The 20,924-nt window shown below is 43.4% G+C and overlaps 1 protein-coding gene across 3 annotated transcripts in view; it reads left to right on the forward strand.

Moving 5' to 3' along the window:
* Positions 1-18,287, forward strand: part of nup214 (nucleoporin 214) — a 29,632-nt gene extending 11,345 nt beyond the window's left edge. Inside the window, exons 13-37 of one of the 3 annotated variants that reach the window (XM_030084639.1) lie at positions 29-156; positions 238-317; positions 934-1,017; positions 1,652-1,801; positions 2,270-2,428; positions 2,552-2,655; positions 2,751-2,930; positions 3,168-3,250; positions 3,409-3,495; positions 3,648-3,953; positions 4,085-4,252; positions 4,560-4,671; positions 5,664-5,727; positions 6,473-6,542; positions 6,739-6,823; positions 7,705-7,757; positions 7,847-9,400; positions 9,947-10,014; positions 10,119-10,296; positions 11,296-11,445; positions 12,817-12,988; positions 15,011-15,156; positions 15,660-15,693; positions 16,976-17,002; positions 17,594-18,287. In XM_030084639.1, the coding sequence (XP_029940499.1) occupies positions 29-156; positions 238-317; positions 934-1,017; positions 1,652-1,801; positions 2,270-2,428; positions 2,552-2,655; positions 2,751-2,930; positions 3,168-3,250; positions 3,409-3,495; positions 3,648-3,953; positions 4,085-4,252; positions 4,560-4,671; positions 5,664-5,727; positions 6,473-6,542; positions 6,739-6,823; positions 7,705-7,757; positions 7,847-9,400; positions 9,947-10,014; positions 10,119-10,296; positions 11,296-11,445; positions 12,817-12,988; positions 15,011-15,156; positions 15,660-15,693; positions 16,976-16,979 (4,219 nt within the window). In that variant the 3' untranslated portion in view covers positions 16,980-17,002; positions 17,594-18,287. The remainder of the gene's footprint in view (positions 1-28; positions 157-237; positions 318-933; positions 1,018-1,651; positions 1,802-2,269; positions 2,429-2,551; positions 2,656-2,750; positions 2,931-3,167; positions 3,251-3,408; positions 3,496-3,647; positions 3,954-4,084; positions 4,253-4,559; positions 4,672-5,663; positions 5,728-6,472; positions 6,543-6,738; positions 6,824-7,704; positions 7,758-7,846; positions 9,401-9,946; positions 10,015-10,118; positions 10,297-11,295; positions 11,446-12,816; positions 12,989-15,010; positions 15,157-15,659; positions 15,694-16,975; positions 17,003-17,593) is intronic. The other 2 variants (XM_030084637.1, XM_030084638.1) reach the window with 2 other exon arrangements.
* The last annotated feature ends 2,637 nt before the right edge of the window (positions 18,288-20,924 follow it).

Below are 20,924 nucleotides of genomic sequence, written 5' to 3' on the forward strand. Positions count from 1 at the left end.
ATTAACTGATCTCTGCACCATTTTCAAGGTTTTCAGCTGTGGAGCCTCCCGCTCCAGCTTTCTCCTTCGCTCAGTCACTGCCTAAAACAGTTGTTCCCAGCTCCAGCGCTCTGACTGCTCCTGCTGCTTCCACCCCAAAACCCCCAGCAGCTTTAGGTAAGATGCACAGTTCATGAGAAGATACGTCTTTAGGACTCATTTTATGTTTTCATTCTGACGTTATCGGCTGTTTTTCAGCTCCAGTTCAGACCAGCACGCCTCTCGCCGCAATCCAGAAACCTGCTCCTGCTGCCCAGAGCCGCAGCCAACCTCCACAGGTCCTGTCAGTTTACTGAGGAAGAAAAAAAAAAAGAGCTGGCCTTGTCCTTAATTAGTTTTATATTTGTGTCTAAATGTGTTCATGGCTGTTCCCTCATTCCTAAGAAAGACTCAGAGTGTGTCTGATGGGCGCATTGTTTTCTGCAAACAATTTAATCATGTCGATGCCAAAATGACTCAACCGCTGTCGGCACTGAGGCAAAGTGATGATTAGTAACTGTTAGCTCATTACTCAGCAGCGAGGAGTAAATTCATAATTACTAAGTGTCTGTTACATAGTGAATGAGTGACGAACAACATGGGGATTTCTGAGAGACTCTTTGCATGATTGGTAACAGTAACTCTTTAACTGTGATAGAAAATGAACAAACTATAAACACAGATAACTGCTATGGATTTAAGCTCTTCACATTTTTTGTTTCCTAATAGCAACAGCTGAAATTACTTTAAACGCCACTGATGAATAGAACTGGACCGAATTATTGCAGGGTTTTTTTTTTTTTGTTTTGTTTTGTTTTTTTGGAGGGACTTGTTATGTGTCACTTGTGTAATGGAAGGTGTTCATGACACCTGTCTGAAAAGGTTTTCGTGATCTCTTCTCACCTTTTCTTGCAGGCAGCTGTTAGTGTGAAGACCCTGGAGAAGCAACTGCAGCAGAAGAAAGACTCCGATCCCATTATGGCGGGTATATTGGAGGAGGTGAGACATATCATCCAGACACTGTTGGAGTGTCATGCAGTAAATAACAGCTTTAATTGGCGAACTTTGGGAAGAATGTGAGACTTTTGTGGCCCAGAATCCTCTGAGATCAAAGTGAGCATGATTCATCGAAATAGATGAATATCGACTGATTGCTAAAACAACATAGAATGCAAAACAATTAACGTCTCGTCAGTGGCAGCAGTTACTTTTTACCGTCTTCCTCAATCTGTCGCTCACTTTAACTTGTAAATAAATGTTTTTCGGCTGAGTAAAGCAGGCGATAACACTGAATATGTTCCGTATATGTCACCTGAACCTGATAAGAATGCTGTTTTATGGGATAAACCAATTTGAATTTAGCCATTTGGCTCTCTTTTGCTCATCCCACAAATGCATATTTCTGAGAAATTTCATTCATTCAATCATTTTTTACTCTTAAAAAGATGTATTGTCAAAAATCCTTGTTTACCTCCAAGAAATAATGAACACATGATCTTACTTGTTTATACATTTTTTACATGGTGAAGGTTTTCCTTGATATCATAAGTGTACCTAAATCTCATTTGCATTTCTTTTTGTTACAAGTCCTCAAATTATATTACAATTAAACATGCCTTTTACACCACATCAGATTGCCCATTTCCAGAAGGAATTGGATGATCTGAAGGCGCGGAGCGCAAAAGCGGACTTTAAGATCGGCACTAACGAGGAGATGAAGGAGTTGAGGAAAGAGTCGGAGGACCTTCACGTTTTCACCTTGGAGATCAAGGAAACTACAGAGGTAAAGCCCGTGGCTGGAAAATGAAAACCATGTTGAGTGAAAGTTGCTGGGTTTCCAAGATAACTTTAGTGTCAGTTCTTCAATGTTACCGTATTGTTGAGAAGTTCACGCTGCAGATGTGTGACATACTGATCTGGATTGGATGATCATTGTCTTGGGGGCCATTATAATGACATACAGCTCGACTTCTCTCCTTCCTTTTAGTTTTTGACTTGTCCAGATCTCTTAAACCGTCGAAGAGTTATGAGAAATATGCATCCCAAAACATGGGGGCAGTCACAGGATAGAAGTAAAAGAAGAAATACCTGAGCACTTAGATGATTTTGAATTCTTGTTTGTTTTTCCAAATCCAAATTTAAAAAAGGAAAAAAAAAAGTTGCAGGATCACTGTATTGGTTTACTTTTGAGGTAATGTGTTTTTAACACCATCAAGCTGCCAAATCTCCTTAAACTATGCCTCCTTTACAGTCTCTTCATGGGGACATCGGCACTCTCAAGACCACGACACTTGAGGGTTTTGCAGGGGCGGAGGAAGCCAAGACCCAGAATGAGCTGAGCAAGGACAGAAGCTACAGGCAGCTGCTGTACAAAAAACCTCTAGACCCTCGCAGCGAGGAGCAGCTCAAGGTCAGAAACTCTGGGACAGATGGTGGTGTTTGTGGGTGCTCTTAAAGTTGAGTAAATACCTCAAATGAATCACCTACATGCTCGTAACATCTGGTCCAATTGACTTTGTCTTGGATTGATCAGGAGATTCGGAGGCTGTATCAGTATGTCATTTCCGCTGTGGAGGACGTCAATGATGTGCTGGATGTAGAGTGGGAAAAACATCTGGAGAAAAAGAAGAAGCAAAAGTGAGTGCACGCACACACACACACACAAAACGGTGACAATGATTTTCTTAGTATCCAAGGTTTATTATGTTCTAAAATCCACCTTTTCCTCACAGACACATGGTTGTTCCTGGGCGCGAGGGTCTCTTCAATACGCTGTCCAACAACCTGTATATTATCAACCAAATGAAGAAGAAACTGGACCAGCTGGTTAAAGAACTCACTTCTCTGCGCCTTTACAGCAAATCAGCCACTCAAGTCCTTAATCAAAGCAGTGCTCCAGCACCAGCAGCTGGGTAAGGAGCTGGACTAAAAGAAAAGAACAACACAACCGATAAATAAATGACAGTAGATTTCTGGTAACTTGGAGTTTATTAGAATGGAGAAGGACCTCTGACTTTTTTTCTTTCCTGTGTGCTGTTTTCCATGGTTTTGAATTGTTTCTTGGCTGTAAAAGTTGTGAATGTTAGTGAAGTTATAAAGGTGGTCAAGTTCGCATCTATAAAAAAAATCTTGTCTGTGTTTTTTTTTAGTCTGGAAAGTGAGCTGGAGTCTTTAAGGGACGCACTGCTGAAAGCCAGGCTGGACACGACTCCTCCAAAGGCCAAATCTCCACGTATGACCCCTTTTATTTTGAATATGTTGCAACAAGACTGGATCTGGGTGGGCTAGTGGTGACCTACGAGTTCGGGAAGAAAGTCTCTCTGTTCACAGGTCTCCGTGTGGGTTTCTGTTTAAAGCCTGAACCCGCTGTTTGTGCCTGTTTATCCCCAGCTGTCAAGATATCACCAGTTAAACAATCCCAGCTGCGCAACTTCCTCTCAAAGGGACAGATGCCTCCCGTGCGCTCAACTGCTCCAGGTACCAGAATTAAATAAACTGAAGTCTCGCATTAAAGTTTTAAAACATGTTTGTGTCACCACTATGCAAGATTTTGTTGATAAATAGAATTTCGGTATGTTTATGTTTATTCTATGGTGCTGTATTCAAATTGTCCATTTGCCTGTTTTCAGCCAACCTGTCTCGCTCCGCGTTCCTGTCGCCCAAATACTACGAGGACTTGGACGACGTGAGCTCCACGTCCTCTCTGTCTCAGTCCCTGGACCCTCACCCAGCCCCCTTGGAGCTGGAAGAAGAGGAACTGCAGCCCCTCCCTCTTCCCATGACCACTCTGCCTCCGTTGTCCACCCCCCGCCACCCCACAGTGGTGCGAACCCCTTCGATCCAGCCGGGCTTCGGAGCCATCCAGTCCACGCCTTTAACCAAAATTCATTCAGTACCGGGTGTTGCCTTTGGAATCAGCCCGATTGCCAGTCCAGGTAACAAAAGTCCAAACTGATCCGTGAAGACCTGTTTAGCATTCAGTGCCATTAAAAAATAAACAAGAAGTAGTAGTTTTACATCACATCCACCTGCTGAACACAGGCTTGATTTGCTTTCTTAATTTCAGTTCCAACAAACAAGATCAATCTCAGTGGTGCTGACAGCACGGCTCTGGCCACAAAGACCGTGAAGCATGGAGCTCCGCCAACTGAAAGGACTGTCCCGGTCACTATTCCTGCCCAACAAGCTGCAGCCAGCGCTGCTCTACGCAGGCAGTTGGCCAATCAGAAGACTGGTAGGCGAAATATAATAGTATATATATTAAATTGTTGTTTTAACAATAAAGAGAGGTTAATGCATTGAAAGGTTTGTGCCAACTGCTGGAATGTTGGTGTTGTGATGCTACTTTTAAGTCACCAGAGGGAGACATAGACTCACGGTCCGAATCATTTAAACCTCATGACTTTGTGTCACTTCAGTACTCATCACATAAATGCCAAGAAAAAAAAAAAACATACTCTGCATGTGTTTGCGTCTCTCACGTCTCTTCTTAAGAACGCACTCGTAAAGTTTCCTCTTGTGTGCATTTGCTTTTGTTGCAGCTGCCATCAGCACTTCTTTAACGGAGTCTACTTTGAAGACCGTACCGCAGGTGGTCAACGTTCAGGAGCTCAACAACAAAGGGCCAACTGTGTCAGTTTCTCCAGTCATCGGGTACGACCTCAACGACTGGCTTTTACAAGTTTTGTCTGTCCATTTCGCGATCATTTCTGCTTTTTAATACGAGCTAGTGTCATTAAATAAATGTGTGCTATAGATCTGAATATTACAGTTTCACTCTGCTTGAACAGTATGATGATTAATAGTCAGACTTTGTTTCTGTTTTTTCTGAAATTTAGATGATCTGATCATGTAGGCTTTATTGTATTGGTCCCAAAAAATTATATGACATCCCTTTTTAGTCTTACAAATTTGGTATAAGTGCCCATTAAGGATGAGTTGTTTTTTTTTTTAATCTGTTAATCTTATCAAATTCGGTTTTTGTTTGGGTTTTGCATCGCATACTATTCTGTAATAATAATAATGGCAACAACAAGACGGCTCAGTAAGTAGACAGTTCGTGACAGAGTCTTACAGGGGCCTCATGTTTGCATTGCATGTGTCTCCACATGGATTTATCAGGTCACTGACTCCACATTGATCTCAGCCACTGCTTCAGACTGGCTCAGGTCAGCTGTGCATGAGCACATAGCTCGCCTGGAGTCTGGTTGAAATGACATAAGGCTAAAAAGAGCAACTTGTCAGTGTTGTCTGCTCATAATATAGTAAGATAAGATGGTGTACTATCATAAGGTAGTAAAACTGTTCATTCTGAATGTAGTGTAGTTTAGTGTTAGTGTGTTTAGTTTCTTTTCCTCATTCTAAACTTTGGCTCTGTCAAACTGTGTTTGTTCCGTTTTCTTTCGTACCAATCTTTCCTTGATATTTAATATCTCTTGCATGAAGACATGTGCCTTTAACTGTCGAAGTGGAGTCTCTGTATGACATAAAACAGTAAGGCTAAAGATGCCACAAATTGTGGCAGCAAAAACAGTTTTACTACACCCAAGTGCCTAATGTCACCTAACGCACTTAAGTGTGCACTTCATTAAGCAAACAGTTGTTTAATGTAAACACTTTGTCCTCCCTTGTGTTGATTTTTCCAGCTCCTCGGTGGCAGATCCGACTGCTCAGACCTTTGCCGCGCTTACCTCCAACCAAGCTAAACGAGTGAGTATTTTCTCCGTCCACCAAGACAGTTCTCTCATTCCTAAGTGACACATGAATATTCTTCAGATTTAAACATTTCTTGACAGACCTTATCAGCAATGTTTCCTCACCCTGCATATTGCCATATTGTTTTGAAATAAGATCAAACTTTTACAAACATTACATTTTTTCTTCTGTTAGTGCTGCATTATTATGTATTTCTGTTTTTTTTTTCACTTCCCTCTACAACAGATAAAATGTGACAAAACATCAGCTTTTTGCACCGCAGTGACACATGAATGCTTTTGAGAAAGTTTTTATGTGATGACAAAGAACTGCATACATGCTCAATTTCAGGAGTGTTAATCAATTTACTCGCTGCTTTAAAGAACATTGTGGCTGTGAAAATCCACAGATAACTCACAGTTTTACATCTGAACTTCGATTTGTATGTGCAGGGGTGAGAAATGTTCCACGTTCCTCCCATGCTGGTGTTATAAATCGCAGTTGGGTGACAGGGGATCTCCTCACACAAATCTCTCTCTGCTGCACCCTTTAGTTCAGTTTAATAAGAATTACTCTGACTCTACTGATCTCCTGGTGTGTGTGTGTGTGCATATATTCTTAGTTTTTTGTTTTGTACGTCTGCCTTAAAATGACCATTAATGCACTTGTACTTGTAATGTACTGATGTTTATCAAACCTGCATATTACATTTTGTCATTTTTTAAGTGCCACATTTCCTCTAATTTTGATTCCTCTGCAGAATCCAACTCAAGTCATTCAGAAGATACCAACTGAAAGTTCTTCCAGCTCACAATCGGGCTTTGTTTTCAGTAAGTACTTTTGGATATATGTAAATATGCAAGTCGGCTTATAACCGTTTCCCTTATCTGGTGACACCAAAACAAAACTGCTGTCTAGCACATTTTCACAACCTCATAGAACTGTAAAATCTTGACTGTTTAATTTGCTTTGGGATCAGTGCCGTGACAGGTTCTTTACTGACTTCATAAACATTTTGTCCTTCAGGTCAGTCATCCAAAACAGACGTCTCTGTGGCTCCAGCGAGCTCAGTGGAGCAAACCAGCAGCAAGGCTTTCTCTTTCACTTCAGGGTAAGCAAACTAATGATTAAAGTATTGTCAGTTCTTGAAATTATCCAAGGGTTAGAAATTGCGCATAGATTTATTCTGACACTAAGGGTTTAATTCACTTTGTTCTAAAGTTTCAGACTAAGCTGTAGAATTAACTGGATAGGTTGGGCTGAACAGAATGAGGCCTAACATTGTATTAATATTTGCAACCACAGACTAAGCCTCCTGTGTCCATATTATCATGATTTTCTCGTGTAGTCAGGTGAAACTCATGGTAGTTCAGGGTGCACATACCACCGAATATGATCTCCAGTGGCTCTGATCAGTGATGTGATAGCAATAACTTTTTAGAAAAGCAAATCTCTGCTTTGGTCCAAATGCATAAATAAATGATCTGATGTTTATTTAAGCAGTGTTCACAAAAACTAAATCATATTTCAACATAATGCTTCACTATATTGCCAAAATTTGCTCGGCTATTCAGATCACTGACTTCCAATCACATCCGTGGCTACAGGTGTATAAATCAAGCACAGAGGCATGCAGATCTGGTCACTTTCAGTAGCTCAGCAAACTCCAGCATGGTACAGTGATGAGATGCCACCTGTGTTATGAGTCCAGCTGTGAAATTTCCTCTCTATTCCACAATCAACTGTTAATAGTACTATAACAAATAACAAAGTGGATGCGAACTGTTGAATTAGTAATATCTGCAAAGTTTTTTAGAAATTTTAAATTCCAGTCTTGCATAATGATCCTGCAGGCCCATTTTGAACCATCTGCTGGCCACATGTTTGACACCTCTTTTGTCGATCATTTGTCTTCATCCAATTGTGTGCTGTTCAGCAAGACACCTTACTGAAACAAAAGATGATCTCATGGTTGCATTGTGACTCTTGCAGTTCCACAGGCTTCAGTTTCACTTCAGTTACACAAGGAGGTGGGACAACACAAGGTAAAAACATGCCAGCAAATTTTTATCAGGTTACATTTTTTGCAACTTGAAATTTATTTCCTCACTGTTGTGGTTTTATGTGTCTTCAGTGAAAGATGTAAACAGATTCTCCTTTGGTGGTGGAAACGGGACGATGGTCTTTGGACAGGCAGGAGAGGAGCCATTCACACTGACACCTAAGTCCACCTCCCCTGCTCTTGGCAATGGATCTCCCACTCTGCTTCCAAATACATCAGTCGAAGCAGCCAAACCAACCGCCGCCTCAGCCCTCCGGACAGAGACGCAGCTCCCGAAGCCAGTAGGAGGAGAGACTCTGGGCAGTTTTTCTGGACTACGTGTGGGTCAAGGAGAAGAAGCTAAAGATGCTGCAACCAAACCTGCTTCTGCGTTTAGCTTTGGAGATGCTGGACTTGGCATTGGAAAGGGGGCAGCGCAGTTTAGCTTCGGTGCAGGTCTTCAGAAGTCTGCGGAGGATTCCACAGCAGCAGACCTGTCTAAGGGGCCAGCGTCGGGTAGTTTGTTTAAACCTCCGGAACCAAGCACCAGGCCAGCATTCTCGGTTCCCCAGCCTGTCCCGGCGGCCTCGCCGTTGCCTACATCCTTCAGCAGTCTTCTTGCAGCCCCTTCAGAGCCATCAGAGGAACCGAAAGCTGTCCCGCCACCGTCGGAACCGACGCCACCTCCTGAAAAGGAACCTGTGGTCAGCGAGCCTGTCGAGGAGAGCGCCAGTGTTCCTCCAGAACCTGAGCCCACAGTGGAGGTGCCTTCAACAGAGCAAGCAGCGCCGACACCGGCAGAGTCGACACTTTCACCACAGCCGGCCATAGCTCCTGCTGCTCCAGACCCGCCGCCTGCCGTCCCTGCACCCACCGAGGAGCCATCTTCAGCACCCGCCAGTGCTCCTTCCACAACAGAAGCCACCCCAGCCTCATCAACTCCCGCTGCAGAGCCTGGTCCAGCCACTGTTCCCACAGCGCCGGCCTCTCTGGTAGCTCCCACCGCGTTCCAGGTGCCCGCCTCTGAAAAACCTGGCTCCATTTTCACGCAGTCCACTCCTGTAACAACAGACAGCAGTTCCGTTCAGGTTGCACCAGTTATCTCCACAGCAGCTCCTGCAGACACCACATCTGCACCCACCGTTGTCAGCAGTGCAACGACTGCAGCGAGCACTGTGTTCGGCCAGCCGACTGCCCCGCCCGCCTCCTCTGCTGCCGCCCCGGCGTCCGCAGGGTTTGGTTCGGCTGGATTTGGCGCATCAACTGGAACTGGTTTTGGCAAATCTGTTTTTGGCCAAGTGAGTGGCTTCGGTCAGCCCGCAAGCAGCACTGGGACAGCCAGTGGCTTTTCTTTTGGCCAATCTGCATTTGGAGCAGCTTCTGGTAGTGCGACTACTGGAGGAGGAGGAGGAGGAGGAGGAGGAGGAGGAGGTCTTTTTGGTGCTCCTACTGCTACCAATGCAAGTTCCTTCTCATTTGGAACCAGCAGTGCCAACACAGCTAGTAGCACCGGCACAGGGCTGTTTGGACAAAGCTCAGCTTCAGCTCCAGCATTTGGTCAGAGCTCAGGATTTGGTCAAGGATCTGTTTTTGGGAGTAACACCACCACATCCTCGGCATCAGGATTCAGCTTCGGTCAGTCCTCGGGTAAGTGTGTGCCTTCACCTGGTCAGCTCAAGAGTTTTACCTCTGTGTTTTTGGTGGTGATTTTTGTTTTTGTTTTTTAACATTGTTCTATCTTTATAAACGATGTTGAATGCTAAACTAACGTAATTGAGGCTGATTACCACACATTGAGATCTTTTCATATGAAGCCACTTTAAAAAGATAGTATATTTGGCAACAAAGGAACAAGGACAAGGTGTAGCTGCAGGGAGTTGTCCCATTCCCAAAGTTTCCTTGAAATCCCAAAGCAGCTTGGGAATGTCTGTGTGTATGGACAGCTGATGTTAGTATATGGGCTCAGTACTTGGACACAGCCTGTCGCTCCTGTCTGAAGTTAAAGGAGTTGCCTGATTTTCCATAGTCAGCTGAATTTGCTGTACAGCGTTGGGGGTTGGGGTGAGAGGGAGTGACAAGTCTGTGATGGTGGCTGTAAAAGTTATGTGGCATTACCAGCCAGATGCCCTCGAGTAATGTGACATTAACCCATAAAAAGGTTCTATCTTGACTGCATTTTTCTTTTTGTCTCAGCTTTTGGTTGCTCCTCCGCCACCCCTGTGTTTGGCCAGCAGCAGAGCAGTGGGAGTGTATTTGGACAGGTATTAACACACACTGTTTGATGGCGCAACCCAGCCAATACTTTTATCCAAAAAAAAGCTGATTTCTTCGCGCCATCTTGGACAAATCAACATTACCTTTCCAGCAGCAGCCGGCATCTGGTGGGGGTCTGTTCGGTTCCGGGTCAGCCAACACGGCCGGCTCATCTGCTGGTGGAGGATTCTTCAGTGGCCTCGGAGGCAAACCGAGTGAGGACGCAGCCAATAAGAATCCATTCGGCACCACTACACCCGCTGGGGGGTTTGGACAGGCTGCTCAAGCAGGTGGGCTCACCAAGCTTTTCCATTCCTGGTTAATATCAAAGACAGAAGCCATGACATGATCGAACACAGTTTGTCGTCTGCGTTGTGTTCAGCTTGCTGTGGGAGCGACTATCAGCGCTTCAGATATGCGGAGACATTGCGTTTACTCAGCTCAGCGGAGCAGAAAGCAGGGAGCGATTTGCTGGATAGGGTTTAACCCAACTCTTGTTGACATATGCTCCTCGCTGCTGCATTTTTATTGTTTGCGGGATTAGATTTATCCCTGTCTTACAGTAATTAATGCTACTTCAGCAGCAGACCAGGCAAAACACAACTTCCATTATTTTTCTATACTGTGCTGTCCAGCTCAGGGTCATGGGGCACTGGAGCGCAGTACAACCTCTCTGGATAATTCACCTGTCCGTTTAAAAATGTGTGTTCGCATTCACCTCAAAGCAAACTTACTAACTCCACACAGAGAGGCTTACCAAGCTGATCTTGAAATGGAGCAAATTCTGCTGCGAGGTGAGATTGCTAATTACTACACCGTGTGCAGCTTATCTAAACAATCAAATAAGTGCATTTTACAATCCAAATAAAGCAGAGCTGCCCTCAGATATCCAAATCTACTCCCATGCTGTTAACCCAAGGTTGCAGATTTTGGCTGATTTAAGACCTCTGACCAATTTCCCTTGAAAACATTTTTGTTAACAGCAGTGGGGATCCACAGATAAGAAAATAGATGATCAGAACCCTCTTAGCGATTTTTGTGATACTTTTTTACATTCATGGGTGCACACAGTGTTTTAGTTAATGAATGTGTTATTTACATTTTTATTCATCAATTTCATCCTCACTAATTAGTGCACATTCTATCTGAACACTAGCTCCTGATTTATTATTTGCAGGACTGTTTTCTTTATTATACTCCTACACACATAATAATTAGCATGCATGCAAGTAATAAGCCTTGTTTAATGAGTCTTTGAAATTAATTTTATCTGCTCACTTTTCCTTTAGGTACCAACAGTCTGTTCGGGAATAGCGGTGCCAAGCCTCTGGGTTTCGGACAGTCCTCCTTTGGGGAGCAGAAGCCCGGAGGCTTCAGTACGGGTGGAGGGAGCGTCGCGTCACAGGGCTTCGGCTCCTTTTCCACACCAACAAAACCAGGTACGACTTTGCCGGCGTTGTTTTCGTTTGTAAGTCAATGCCGAAGGTGTTCTTCAACCTTTACTGTCCCAGTATGTATGTGAAAGTTTCTCTCAGCTCAGAGTGAACTTTTAGACCCAGATAGCGTCCTTCATACCTCCTCGGGGTAGAAATTAATTTGGATAATTAAAGTCGACCAAACAAATGTCAGTGATTGTGTTGGTAAGTACTTGAAGGAGTTTCTAATTACATCCAGACACGTTTGCTTGATGGAGCATCTAGAAGTGACAGTCTTTGCTTTTACATTGTACAGGGGTCCAGTTTGAAGTCTCAGGTTAACTGATGTGTGAGAGTCAGTGATAGTGAGCTGACTATGATAGAAAGTCTATACAGCAACACATAATCCCTGTTTACTTAAGCAGCAGTCTCTTGACGTTGCTCTCGCCGGTATCATCTGTGTGACTCCTCTTATCTCCTCAACCCAGCAGAGCCGAACGGAGGATATCAGCTGATCCATCATTAACTTTCATTACCTGACTGACAGTATTACAGTATTCGAACGTTACTTTCGAACACTGAAAAATAAAAACATTTACTTGATTGCGAAGCTTCAGTTTGATGTCAGTGACCTTCATCTTTTGGCCGTTTGTACAAAGTCTCCCATGATGACAGTGGATGACTTATTAATAAATGTAGGTGAAGGAACAAGTCATTTATTTGCTGCTTCTCTCAGTGGATACACAAATTCTCCAGTTGAACATCTTTCTTCGATACACATTTTGTGCTTCCCGTAACCGCAGCCCAACTACCCAAAGGGTTGATGAAGATGCTGGTACCTCTCCGCACCGTAATGCCCTGTCCCTGTCCTGTGTACGGGGAGTGTAATCTTGTTACATTAGCTCAATCAATTATTTACTGGGGCGTGCTGCTTGCCAGGCTGTAATTTCAGCGCGGCCTTTCTCCCCCAGCCACTCGGAGGCATTGAGTCGGTGTGAAGTATTCATCATGTCTGTAAGCTGCCACAGTGCGCTGTTCCACAGGAATAATGTGCCGTGCACAACAAGACACTGCACACTGACGGTCTAGATTCCTGAAAAGCAGCAGGTGAATGATCAGCCCTTAATTTAAATCCACCTGTCTGCTTAAACATGAAGCATTATTACCTTTTAGGGAGTGTTAGCGTCGGTTCAGAGTATTTATACAGCACTGGAAGCAAGACTCTTTACTGGAGTAAGAAAATACTGTCTGCACATGTGAAATGTCACATAATGCTACAGTGCGCACCCAGAAGCAGCATTAAAATCACTTCTGCCTTTTCTCTTCATCATTTGACAAAGCAGAGGCTTCTGTAGCCCCACAGCAGTAAGATCTAATCTCGTTTCTTTCCCACAGGTGGTTTTGGGAGCGCTCCAGTGTTTGGGAGTCCTCCTTCCTTTGGTGGCTCGCCAGCATTTGGCGGCGCAGCATCATTTGGCTCAGGCCCTTCTTTCAGTAACGCCATGGGCTCTACGGCAGGGAAGGTGTTCGGAGAGGGAACGGCGGCCTCCAGCATGGGAGGGTTTGGGTAAGAGCTTAATTCGGATATGGGATGATAAGTGGTTCAAGCTAAGTTTTCCGTACACCCCAAAAACCACTTCATATCGCGTCTTTACACTCAAAAACAACCAATTTTTTTCTTTATTTTATTTTATTTTATTTTATTTTTTTACTAGACATGTAGAAGTGCTGTAAAAGAAAGCAAAGCCAGAGAAATACACCAAAAACATGAAGCAGATGGGGAATAAAAGTTATTTGTTTAAAAAATGCAGAAGTTTTGCTTTGGGCCACATTAGATTATGAAATCAACAAATTACAGCAGAGTGTTGAAAATTAGCTGTAAAAGCGGAACAGTTATTGATTATTTTTGCAGTTTCCTAACATAGCAAATACATGCGAACCAAATAACTTGAACACAAAATAAAATTAAAAAGCAGTGATGTGAAACCAACTGGAGACAAAAAAAAAAAAAAAAAAAAACCCCTCCGCAGATGATCAGCAAAGAGAAAACGGCTCACACACGATCGCTAATTTGCAAACCAAACAAGCTCTCAGCAACTGCTGCAAAACCACACACACTTCCAGTGGTTCCTCAATCTAAGCTCTGATAAAGTGTTCATCGGTCATTAATGCACCGTCTGAGCACCACAAAGAAAACCAGAGGGGTTTTTTTTTAGTGACAAGAAGAAACTCTGCATCAAACTAGTTTGTCCGTCACTTATAAGTGACATGGCAGCAGCCAGAGTTGATTCCATAGGGAACAAAAGCAGCTTTGGCAACAACATAAAGACATCTGGACTCAATTGGCTGTAAACTCAAACGGCTCTGTTTTGCCAAATCTGTTACTGTTGTAGTTACAAAACATTCAAGGTGTAAAGCAGCAAATATTTTACTTCACTAAATAGCGCCGCACATTGCACCAACTGTTTCATTCCTGCTCATCCCACTGCCGCAGATTGAAAGCGTTTGAAAATGTCAGCGTGACCAGGCGGTGTGAGCGCCGCAGAGGGGGGGCGAGCAGCAGGAGTCCGCCTGCAGCGCGGTCGAGCTTTTAGGGCCGTGTGAACATCTGTGTGCTCACGAGCGTAACGCAGTGAAGGGCGGCCGTCGCCACACTGTTAAAGACGTCATTACCGTTACAGCGCTGAGGAACCTGCGCTGTGAAGTGAGGCAGCCTTCATGCAGTTGAATCAGTTTCAACTGTGTCCTCACATCACCAGATGTCTTAATGTGGAGTTATCTTGCTCTTAAATCTTTAAATTTGTTGCAATTTGTGAAAGAATTATCACTTGTTTGCCACAATTCACTTAAAGTGATTGAAATCCATGTCGTTTCCACTCTGGTTTCTTCAGTTGGATCGCCTCTCTGTGTTTTGATACCGATGATCGTGGCTTACAGCCCAAAACTATAGAGGTCTGAGCAGGACTGGATTATTCCTCTCAGATAATCTCACTTTGGGGTCAGGCTGCCTGCAGATTAAACTGGCCTCCTGCTCTCTCTCCCCACTGTTTGGCTTATTCTCTCTTTTCTCTCTCTTGGGAGTCGGTGAGCGTGGGTCCTGTCGGAAGAGATTACCGTTTAAATCCCAGCCTCAATCCTCACACATGCCAAAACACACACGCAGATATTCCACATTACATCTTTGGCCTCAAGTGCACATAATTCAGCTCTTTTTTTTTCTTTCCTTATCCACATAAATAGTTGTTTCAGAGCTTTTGATTGACTCTGGGCTGAAGGTTTGTAACCTTTTTGACCTCAGGGTTCAACAGCTGCTTTTAACTATTTGATCTCAATATTTGATTTTCATTCAGTAACTAAATCAGTTTAAAAAGCAAAAACCTCGTCAAACAATGATTTAAGATTATGATTCAAAAAATTCATGTTTATATGAAACTGCACATACGAACACGGTGCTCATCTCTCATGTTGACAAATGACTACTCCTTAGGTTGTCCTGTAGAAATTTCTCACAACTTTACGCTTCTTAATCTTGCAGTTTTTGCAAAGTTACTTTGTTCAGTCCCGCTCTGCGTGTCTTATATATCTCCAGGTTCGCCTCACCTCCCAGTGCGCCGTCCTTCGGTGCCCTAGCCAATCAGAGTGCTCCGTCCTTTGGGAGTCTGGCTCAGCAGGGTCCGGGTTTTGGAGGTCAGCCCAGCAGCTTCTCAAGCTTCGGACAGCAGCCACAAGCTGGAGGTGAGACAACTGCTTCAGTTTTTTTCTTTAAATTTCTCTTCCATCACCTTAACGTCACTAATCCTAAAGTAAACATCGTCTTTGTTTTTTCATCTGTGTCCTTTGAAAGTTCAGAAATACAAGGTTTAACATTTTCGGTTCGGAAGCAAAGTTAATTATACACGCATTAACTACAGATGCACCTTCACCTTGTTGACAAAAAATTTTAATAAAATGGTGAAATGTCCTTAATTTTAAAGTTTACCAAATTGAAATATATCTAAAGCCTAATTTGATGTATTCTTGACAATCAGGAATACAGTTTCTCAAAATACATAATTATTTTAAAAGTGCCAATTATAAAGTTTTTCCTATTTTTTCCTCACATTGCAGGTGTGTTGATTAAAGCTTTGCATGAGCAGTTTGTATATTGTCTTCCTACATCTGCATTCTCTCTATTTCTTCACCTTTCATCCGGTCATCTCTTACTTTTCACTCATTTTGTTGTTGCATTACTTTGACAGGATTCTCTGGAAACACCTTTGGGTCTGCAAACCAGTAAGTGTGTTCACTTCCATCTCGCTTTGATATGAATGTTTGTTTTCCGTGTGTGTGTTTGAGCCGTTGAGGAGTTTGTCGGCTCCTCCTCGGCCGCAGTGCGCGACGCGACACCTGTGGTGTTTTCCGCTGCACCGAAGCTCACGGCTCGTCTTCCACCACAGCGCTCCCTGCAGAGGCTTTCAGTTTTAATACCCCCGCTTTTATTTCCTCTTTTCCTCCTTCCCTCTTCTCGTTTTTCATCTCCAGGCAGCTCCGGCTCCCTCTCTTTGTTTCGCTTTATTAAAATACACCGAGCACTCTCCGTTGGGCTCTTTGAATAAAAATCACAATAACCAAATGAATAATGCATTAAATCATCACTCAAATAGAAAATGTAGTGAAAATGATAATGAATACTCAACATTGCAACATTTTCTGACTGTGTGCCTTTAGTGTAAATTATACTAAAAGTGTATTGAAGCCTTGTTAGCATGTCGCACTTGTTCCTGGCTCTGATCGCTATGTTCATTTTTTGCACTCCGCCTGAAAAACAGCTTGTGGTTCTCGTCCATCATGTTAATCTTGTTCGAGGCCTCAGAGCTCAGCATGACAGGCGGAGCCAAATATTAGACCACAAATATAAAACCACACCACTATTTTAGATCTGTATATTCAGGGCGACGTGGTGCCGAGTGTGCAGCTGCACTACATCGCTTTACCACCCTGTTAGGGAGGGTTGGGGGTTGTTGTCCCTGAAATCAGTTGCGCACGATTTTAATGTCCGACTTGCACTTTCTTGCTAATTAATCCCCGGAGATCCGCCTGTCATCTCGTCCCACTGCCTCCTCTTCTCCCCGTCCTCCTTCTTTCCCCTGCTCTCCCCGGCTTCGTCTTCTGCAGCGCGTCACATGGCAGCCACTGTTACCCCCGGGGTGTGTTCTGCTGGAATGCACTCTGAAGTGTGCAGGAGTGTGTGCGGAGATGAGGACACATTCACATGCTGTTAATAATCCTCCTCCCTCTGCCCTTTGTGTCGCCGCGCTGTAATATTTCAGGCCTCTTGTGTTCGTCTTGTGCCCGACTTAATAACATGGTCAGACTTTACGGATCACGATGAGCACCGGGGAGAAAACACTAACACATTTCATTTGAGGAACTCGATTTCAGTCAGACTGATAAATATTTTCAGGGCTGTTCAGTTGTGTTAAAATCGTCACCATAGAACATGAAAACTGTTGAAATTTTTATTCCAGTCACTGCCCTTTTCTGTGTAATTGTGACTTTTTTCTTTTCTTTCCAGATGATACCACGTCATCAAAGCCCTAATGTAATTATGGAGCCTATAAAAACATGCATTGTTTAAAAAAAAAAAAAAAAAAAAAAAAAGGCGCAAACTCGATCTTTTCAATCCAAAATAAAAAGTCCTGTTTTCTATAGTGCCACATTTTTTTGCCTAATTGTGTCCGTTGTGGTTTCTCTTGTGCCGTGAACTGAACTACAGGACAAAACAAATCCAAACGAATCGGATGAGTCAGTCACACAAACTTTGAATTCAAATTTTAGAAGAAATCGCAGTTCAGTATGAAGTTTATTTCATCATTAAGTAAATAAGTAAACTGTGTTTATTCTGCAAACAATACAGATGCTTGTCAGAAAAAATTAATGTTATAAGGTTTTTTGATTTACAGATCATTTCTAAACTCAAAAGTTCATCTTATGTCATCTTCCAAACCTGAGGTTGGCGGTTCGATCCCCCATCTCACCCGGTCCATGATAAGCTCGTGGAAACTGAAATGGAATTTCTTCAGTTGATTTACAAAATAAGAATCTAATCTAATCTGGATTATTGTTATTTCTCTTGCTGCCTTTGAAAGCATTTAGAAGCATTTCTGCTTTTGTCTTTCGTCTCTTCCCGCAGATCATCTGCTCAAACATTTGCCTCCTGGAGAAGCTAGTTTCATTAAACCTCTGAGCTCCTACTTAGACGCCGGGGCGGCAGCTCGTCCATCACTCAGCCTCTCAGTGCCACACAGTGGGAGACGGGAGGGCCGGTGTTGCGTTTGTGTCGGAGGGGTAAACAAAGTCACGCAGAAGATTTCGCTCACATGCATTTTCCCTTGCAGAACGTGTAGATTTCAGAAATGGTGACAGCTGCAAAGAATGTAGGATGCAAAGACCAGTACATTGCTGTTGTGTCCAGACTGCGCTACAGTTTTGTATCCTCTTCTGTTTTGTAATCGTATCCATGATTTGCAGTGATGTTGCTTTGTGTGTTCATTTTTTTTTTTTTTTAGAGAGATTTTAAATTTTACTGTGCGCCTTGAAACATGCAGATGTGACAACTTTTTTTAAACATTTTCACACATCAAACCATGTGAAATTTTACTCTCAGATTTGCTGTTTAATAAAACTGAACCCATTTTCTAGAAGTCTCTATATAAAGGATGTACACCGAGAATGTTCAAGGTTAGCCATGTTTTGGATTCTAATAAAAATGCTGTAGTTCAGATTTTGAAGAGGAGTCACAGCTTTTTTTTATGCTTCGTTCAGGAAATTCATCTGTTGATGTATATTTTTACACCAAAAAAGCTAAAATAAATCGATTTCCCCAACAAAAATGTTCCAATTTCAGTTTTTTTTTTCTTTAAATAGTTAAGGGAATTGTTCTTCCTGAAGTTCACAAATGCCTGCTTGCTCTCAAAACAACACAGATCTTAGAAATCTTCATGTTTGTTTATATTTATGTCTTAAAGCCAGTAAGTCATTCAGAAATGGTTATTGATGATTGCCACCTGGCAAAAGGTGAAACTCTTCAAAAAGATGGAAAAGAGGCCTAAAATAAAAAGAATACAAATATTCCTAGCGTTTATTTAAGTGAAACTTTTATTTTATGACATGAAGGACATCATGGCAGCAGGTTGGAATGACTCACCAACACAAAATCCTTTTTGATATGCGGCTCATTGATCCTCCTGCAGTCAAGAATCCCTCCACTCGCGCACGGAGCTCAAGTGCGCCGTGGGAGAACGCTGATTGGTAGCGGAGGGGAATCTGCGGCTCGTATCGGAGCGTCGACCTTGTGGCATTTGGTCTCCGGCAGCCGACTCGCATTCTCAGCTCATGGCTGTGGAGAATGTCACTGTCACTCTGTCAGCCCTTTATCTCGTATCTCCAGCCCAACGGATGTCGGAGGTCCCGCTCGCTCTGAAGCGACGCGGGAATGTCAGGGTCAAAACGCGTGACCTGTAAAAGACACCTGCTTAAAAGAGTAGAACCCAAATCCCCCGCCGGTCGGTGTAAACAGGAGGCTGGAGCCGGAAAACTGCGCTGAGATCTCGTTCCCACAAGAACCTGGAAATGTCTCGGACGGCAGGTGTTTGTTTGCCCTGGTTCTAGACTGACAGGCTCGTTTTTTTATCGGTTCCTGTCGTGTTCTCTACGAAATCAGTGAGCACGAATACGAAGCATACGACTAGGAAATATGAGGACTGTATGGCTGAGAGGTTACCTGACAGACTGAAGGCCACACGCTCTGAAGTGCGAAACTAAACCTGGCTTCCAGAAACATCCGTCACAGGAGAGCAAAATCTGCTCCTCAGAATCCAGTGGGGAGAGGTGGAAGTGGAGACGGATGCATTTACCTGTACCTGGTACCGGATTTTGACCCACACATTAAAATCTATGTACACAAAATATATAAAACGTATATTAATTAATATGTGAAGAACCTTTAGAAATAAATGGATCGAATGTATACGATTAAAGTCGTGTATTTTTGTGTGGTTTTGCCACATATGGCATAGGATCAATTCCAGATCAATTCTTTGGTAAAGAGTTACACACTGAGTGCAGAATCTGAAGTCTGTAATGCTTTCCGTTAAAGCGGATGAGCTTATGAGATTTTCAGGCCACACAGCTCCACAGCTGGCCTCAATGAAAGTATTAAAACAGATGTTTTTTTTATTGTTATTTTTAACTTCAAATCCAAAACCGAACTACATATTTCCCATGTCATTGTTCCTGGTGATTCAGGGAAAGGAAAAAAAAAAAAAGCAGGGAAGCCTCTCAGACACTCTGGAGGATGGCAGCTGTTTTCACGGCATCCGGATAAAAATAGCGGAGTCCAAACCGAGCACCACCCTCCCCTCAACCCCACCCTCGCTCTGCGCTCTCTCCGAGCCCAGCTCCGGCTGGGTGACGGTCATCCCCTCTGCGGTGGTCTTCAGATCTTCATCCATGTAAAACCTGCTGACATGGTTCGCTGTGTGCTTGTAATTTGACTCCTGCCTCTCTGATGCTCCGCTCAGACATGAACAGAGTCAATGATAACATCCATCTTAACCTCTCATCTTTTAATTACCTCTGTCATTGCTTATCTTGACACGTTAAAGGAGCTTTTATTGTGAAAGTTTTCTGTCCTCCAAAGAGAAGGAGGCAGCGTTAGGGAACAGCTCTGCCCCTGCAGAGGAAGTCAAACACACGTGCTGCAACAAAAACAGGTGCTGCTGCAGCAATTTCAACACTTACTGGGGATGTGAATGGATTACTGAGAATGGGCTTAACGACTTATCTAATAGACGCGATCGTGGACGTCGGGCTTTACTTGCAGATGTCAGTGGGAAGGATTTCAGTACCACCAGAACTGTGCAAAGTCGCTTAAGTGTTTGGAGGAAGGCCAGAACGCTCGCGATGAAAACTCAAAGACACCTACTGAGGCTCCGCTGTCCCCATTTCAATTTCATGATACCGTTAATCCCAAATCCCTCCTCCAGCGTAGTTCAGTCGCAGCGGTTTTGATCAGGGCCGTTTCTTCCTATAGGCCAACTAGGCGAATGCCTAGGGCCCCCAAGCCACCAGGGGGCCCCAAAGCTGCATGTTCAACCTCTTCTGAGGAAAATTAAAATGTCCTTTTTTTATCTGTAGCTAGCTCTTGTGTTTATTACACCTCTAATATGCTTAAAAATAAACGTTGGATATAAATAAAATAAACTGCAATGATTTGTGGCATTATTAGTCTGTTGGACCGCTCTGTCACACAGCAAGTGACGTCACGTAGCGGCCGCCGACAGGTACGATGGGAATGATTGACAGCTACCCGTCATTAGCGAGTGGATTAACAAAACAAACCATAATGGTATCAAAAAGAAAGCCCAGCGGCGCGGAAAAACGGAAGAAAAAGAAGACTGAGGAAGAACTGAGGAAGAAAAACGTTCAAAGGATAAAGGTAAGGTGATGTGAAGTTTTTTTTT

Source organism: Salarias fasciatus, assembly GCF_902148845.1.
Source record: "Salarias fasciatus chromosome 7 unlocalized genomic scaffold, fSalaFa1.1 super_scaffold_4, whole genome shotgun sequence".
In the NCBI taxonomy this organism is placed as follows: Eukaryota; Metazoa; Chordata; class Actinopteri; order Blenniiformes; family Blenniidae; genus Salarias; species Salarias fasciatus.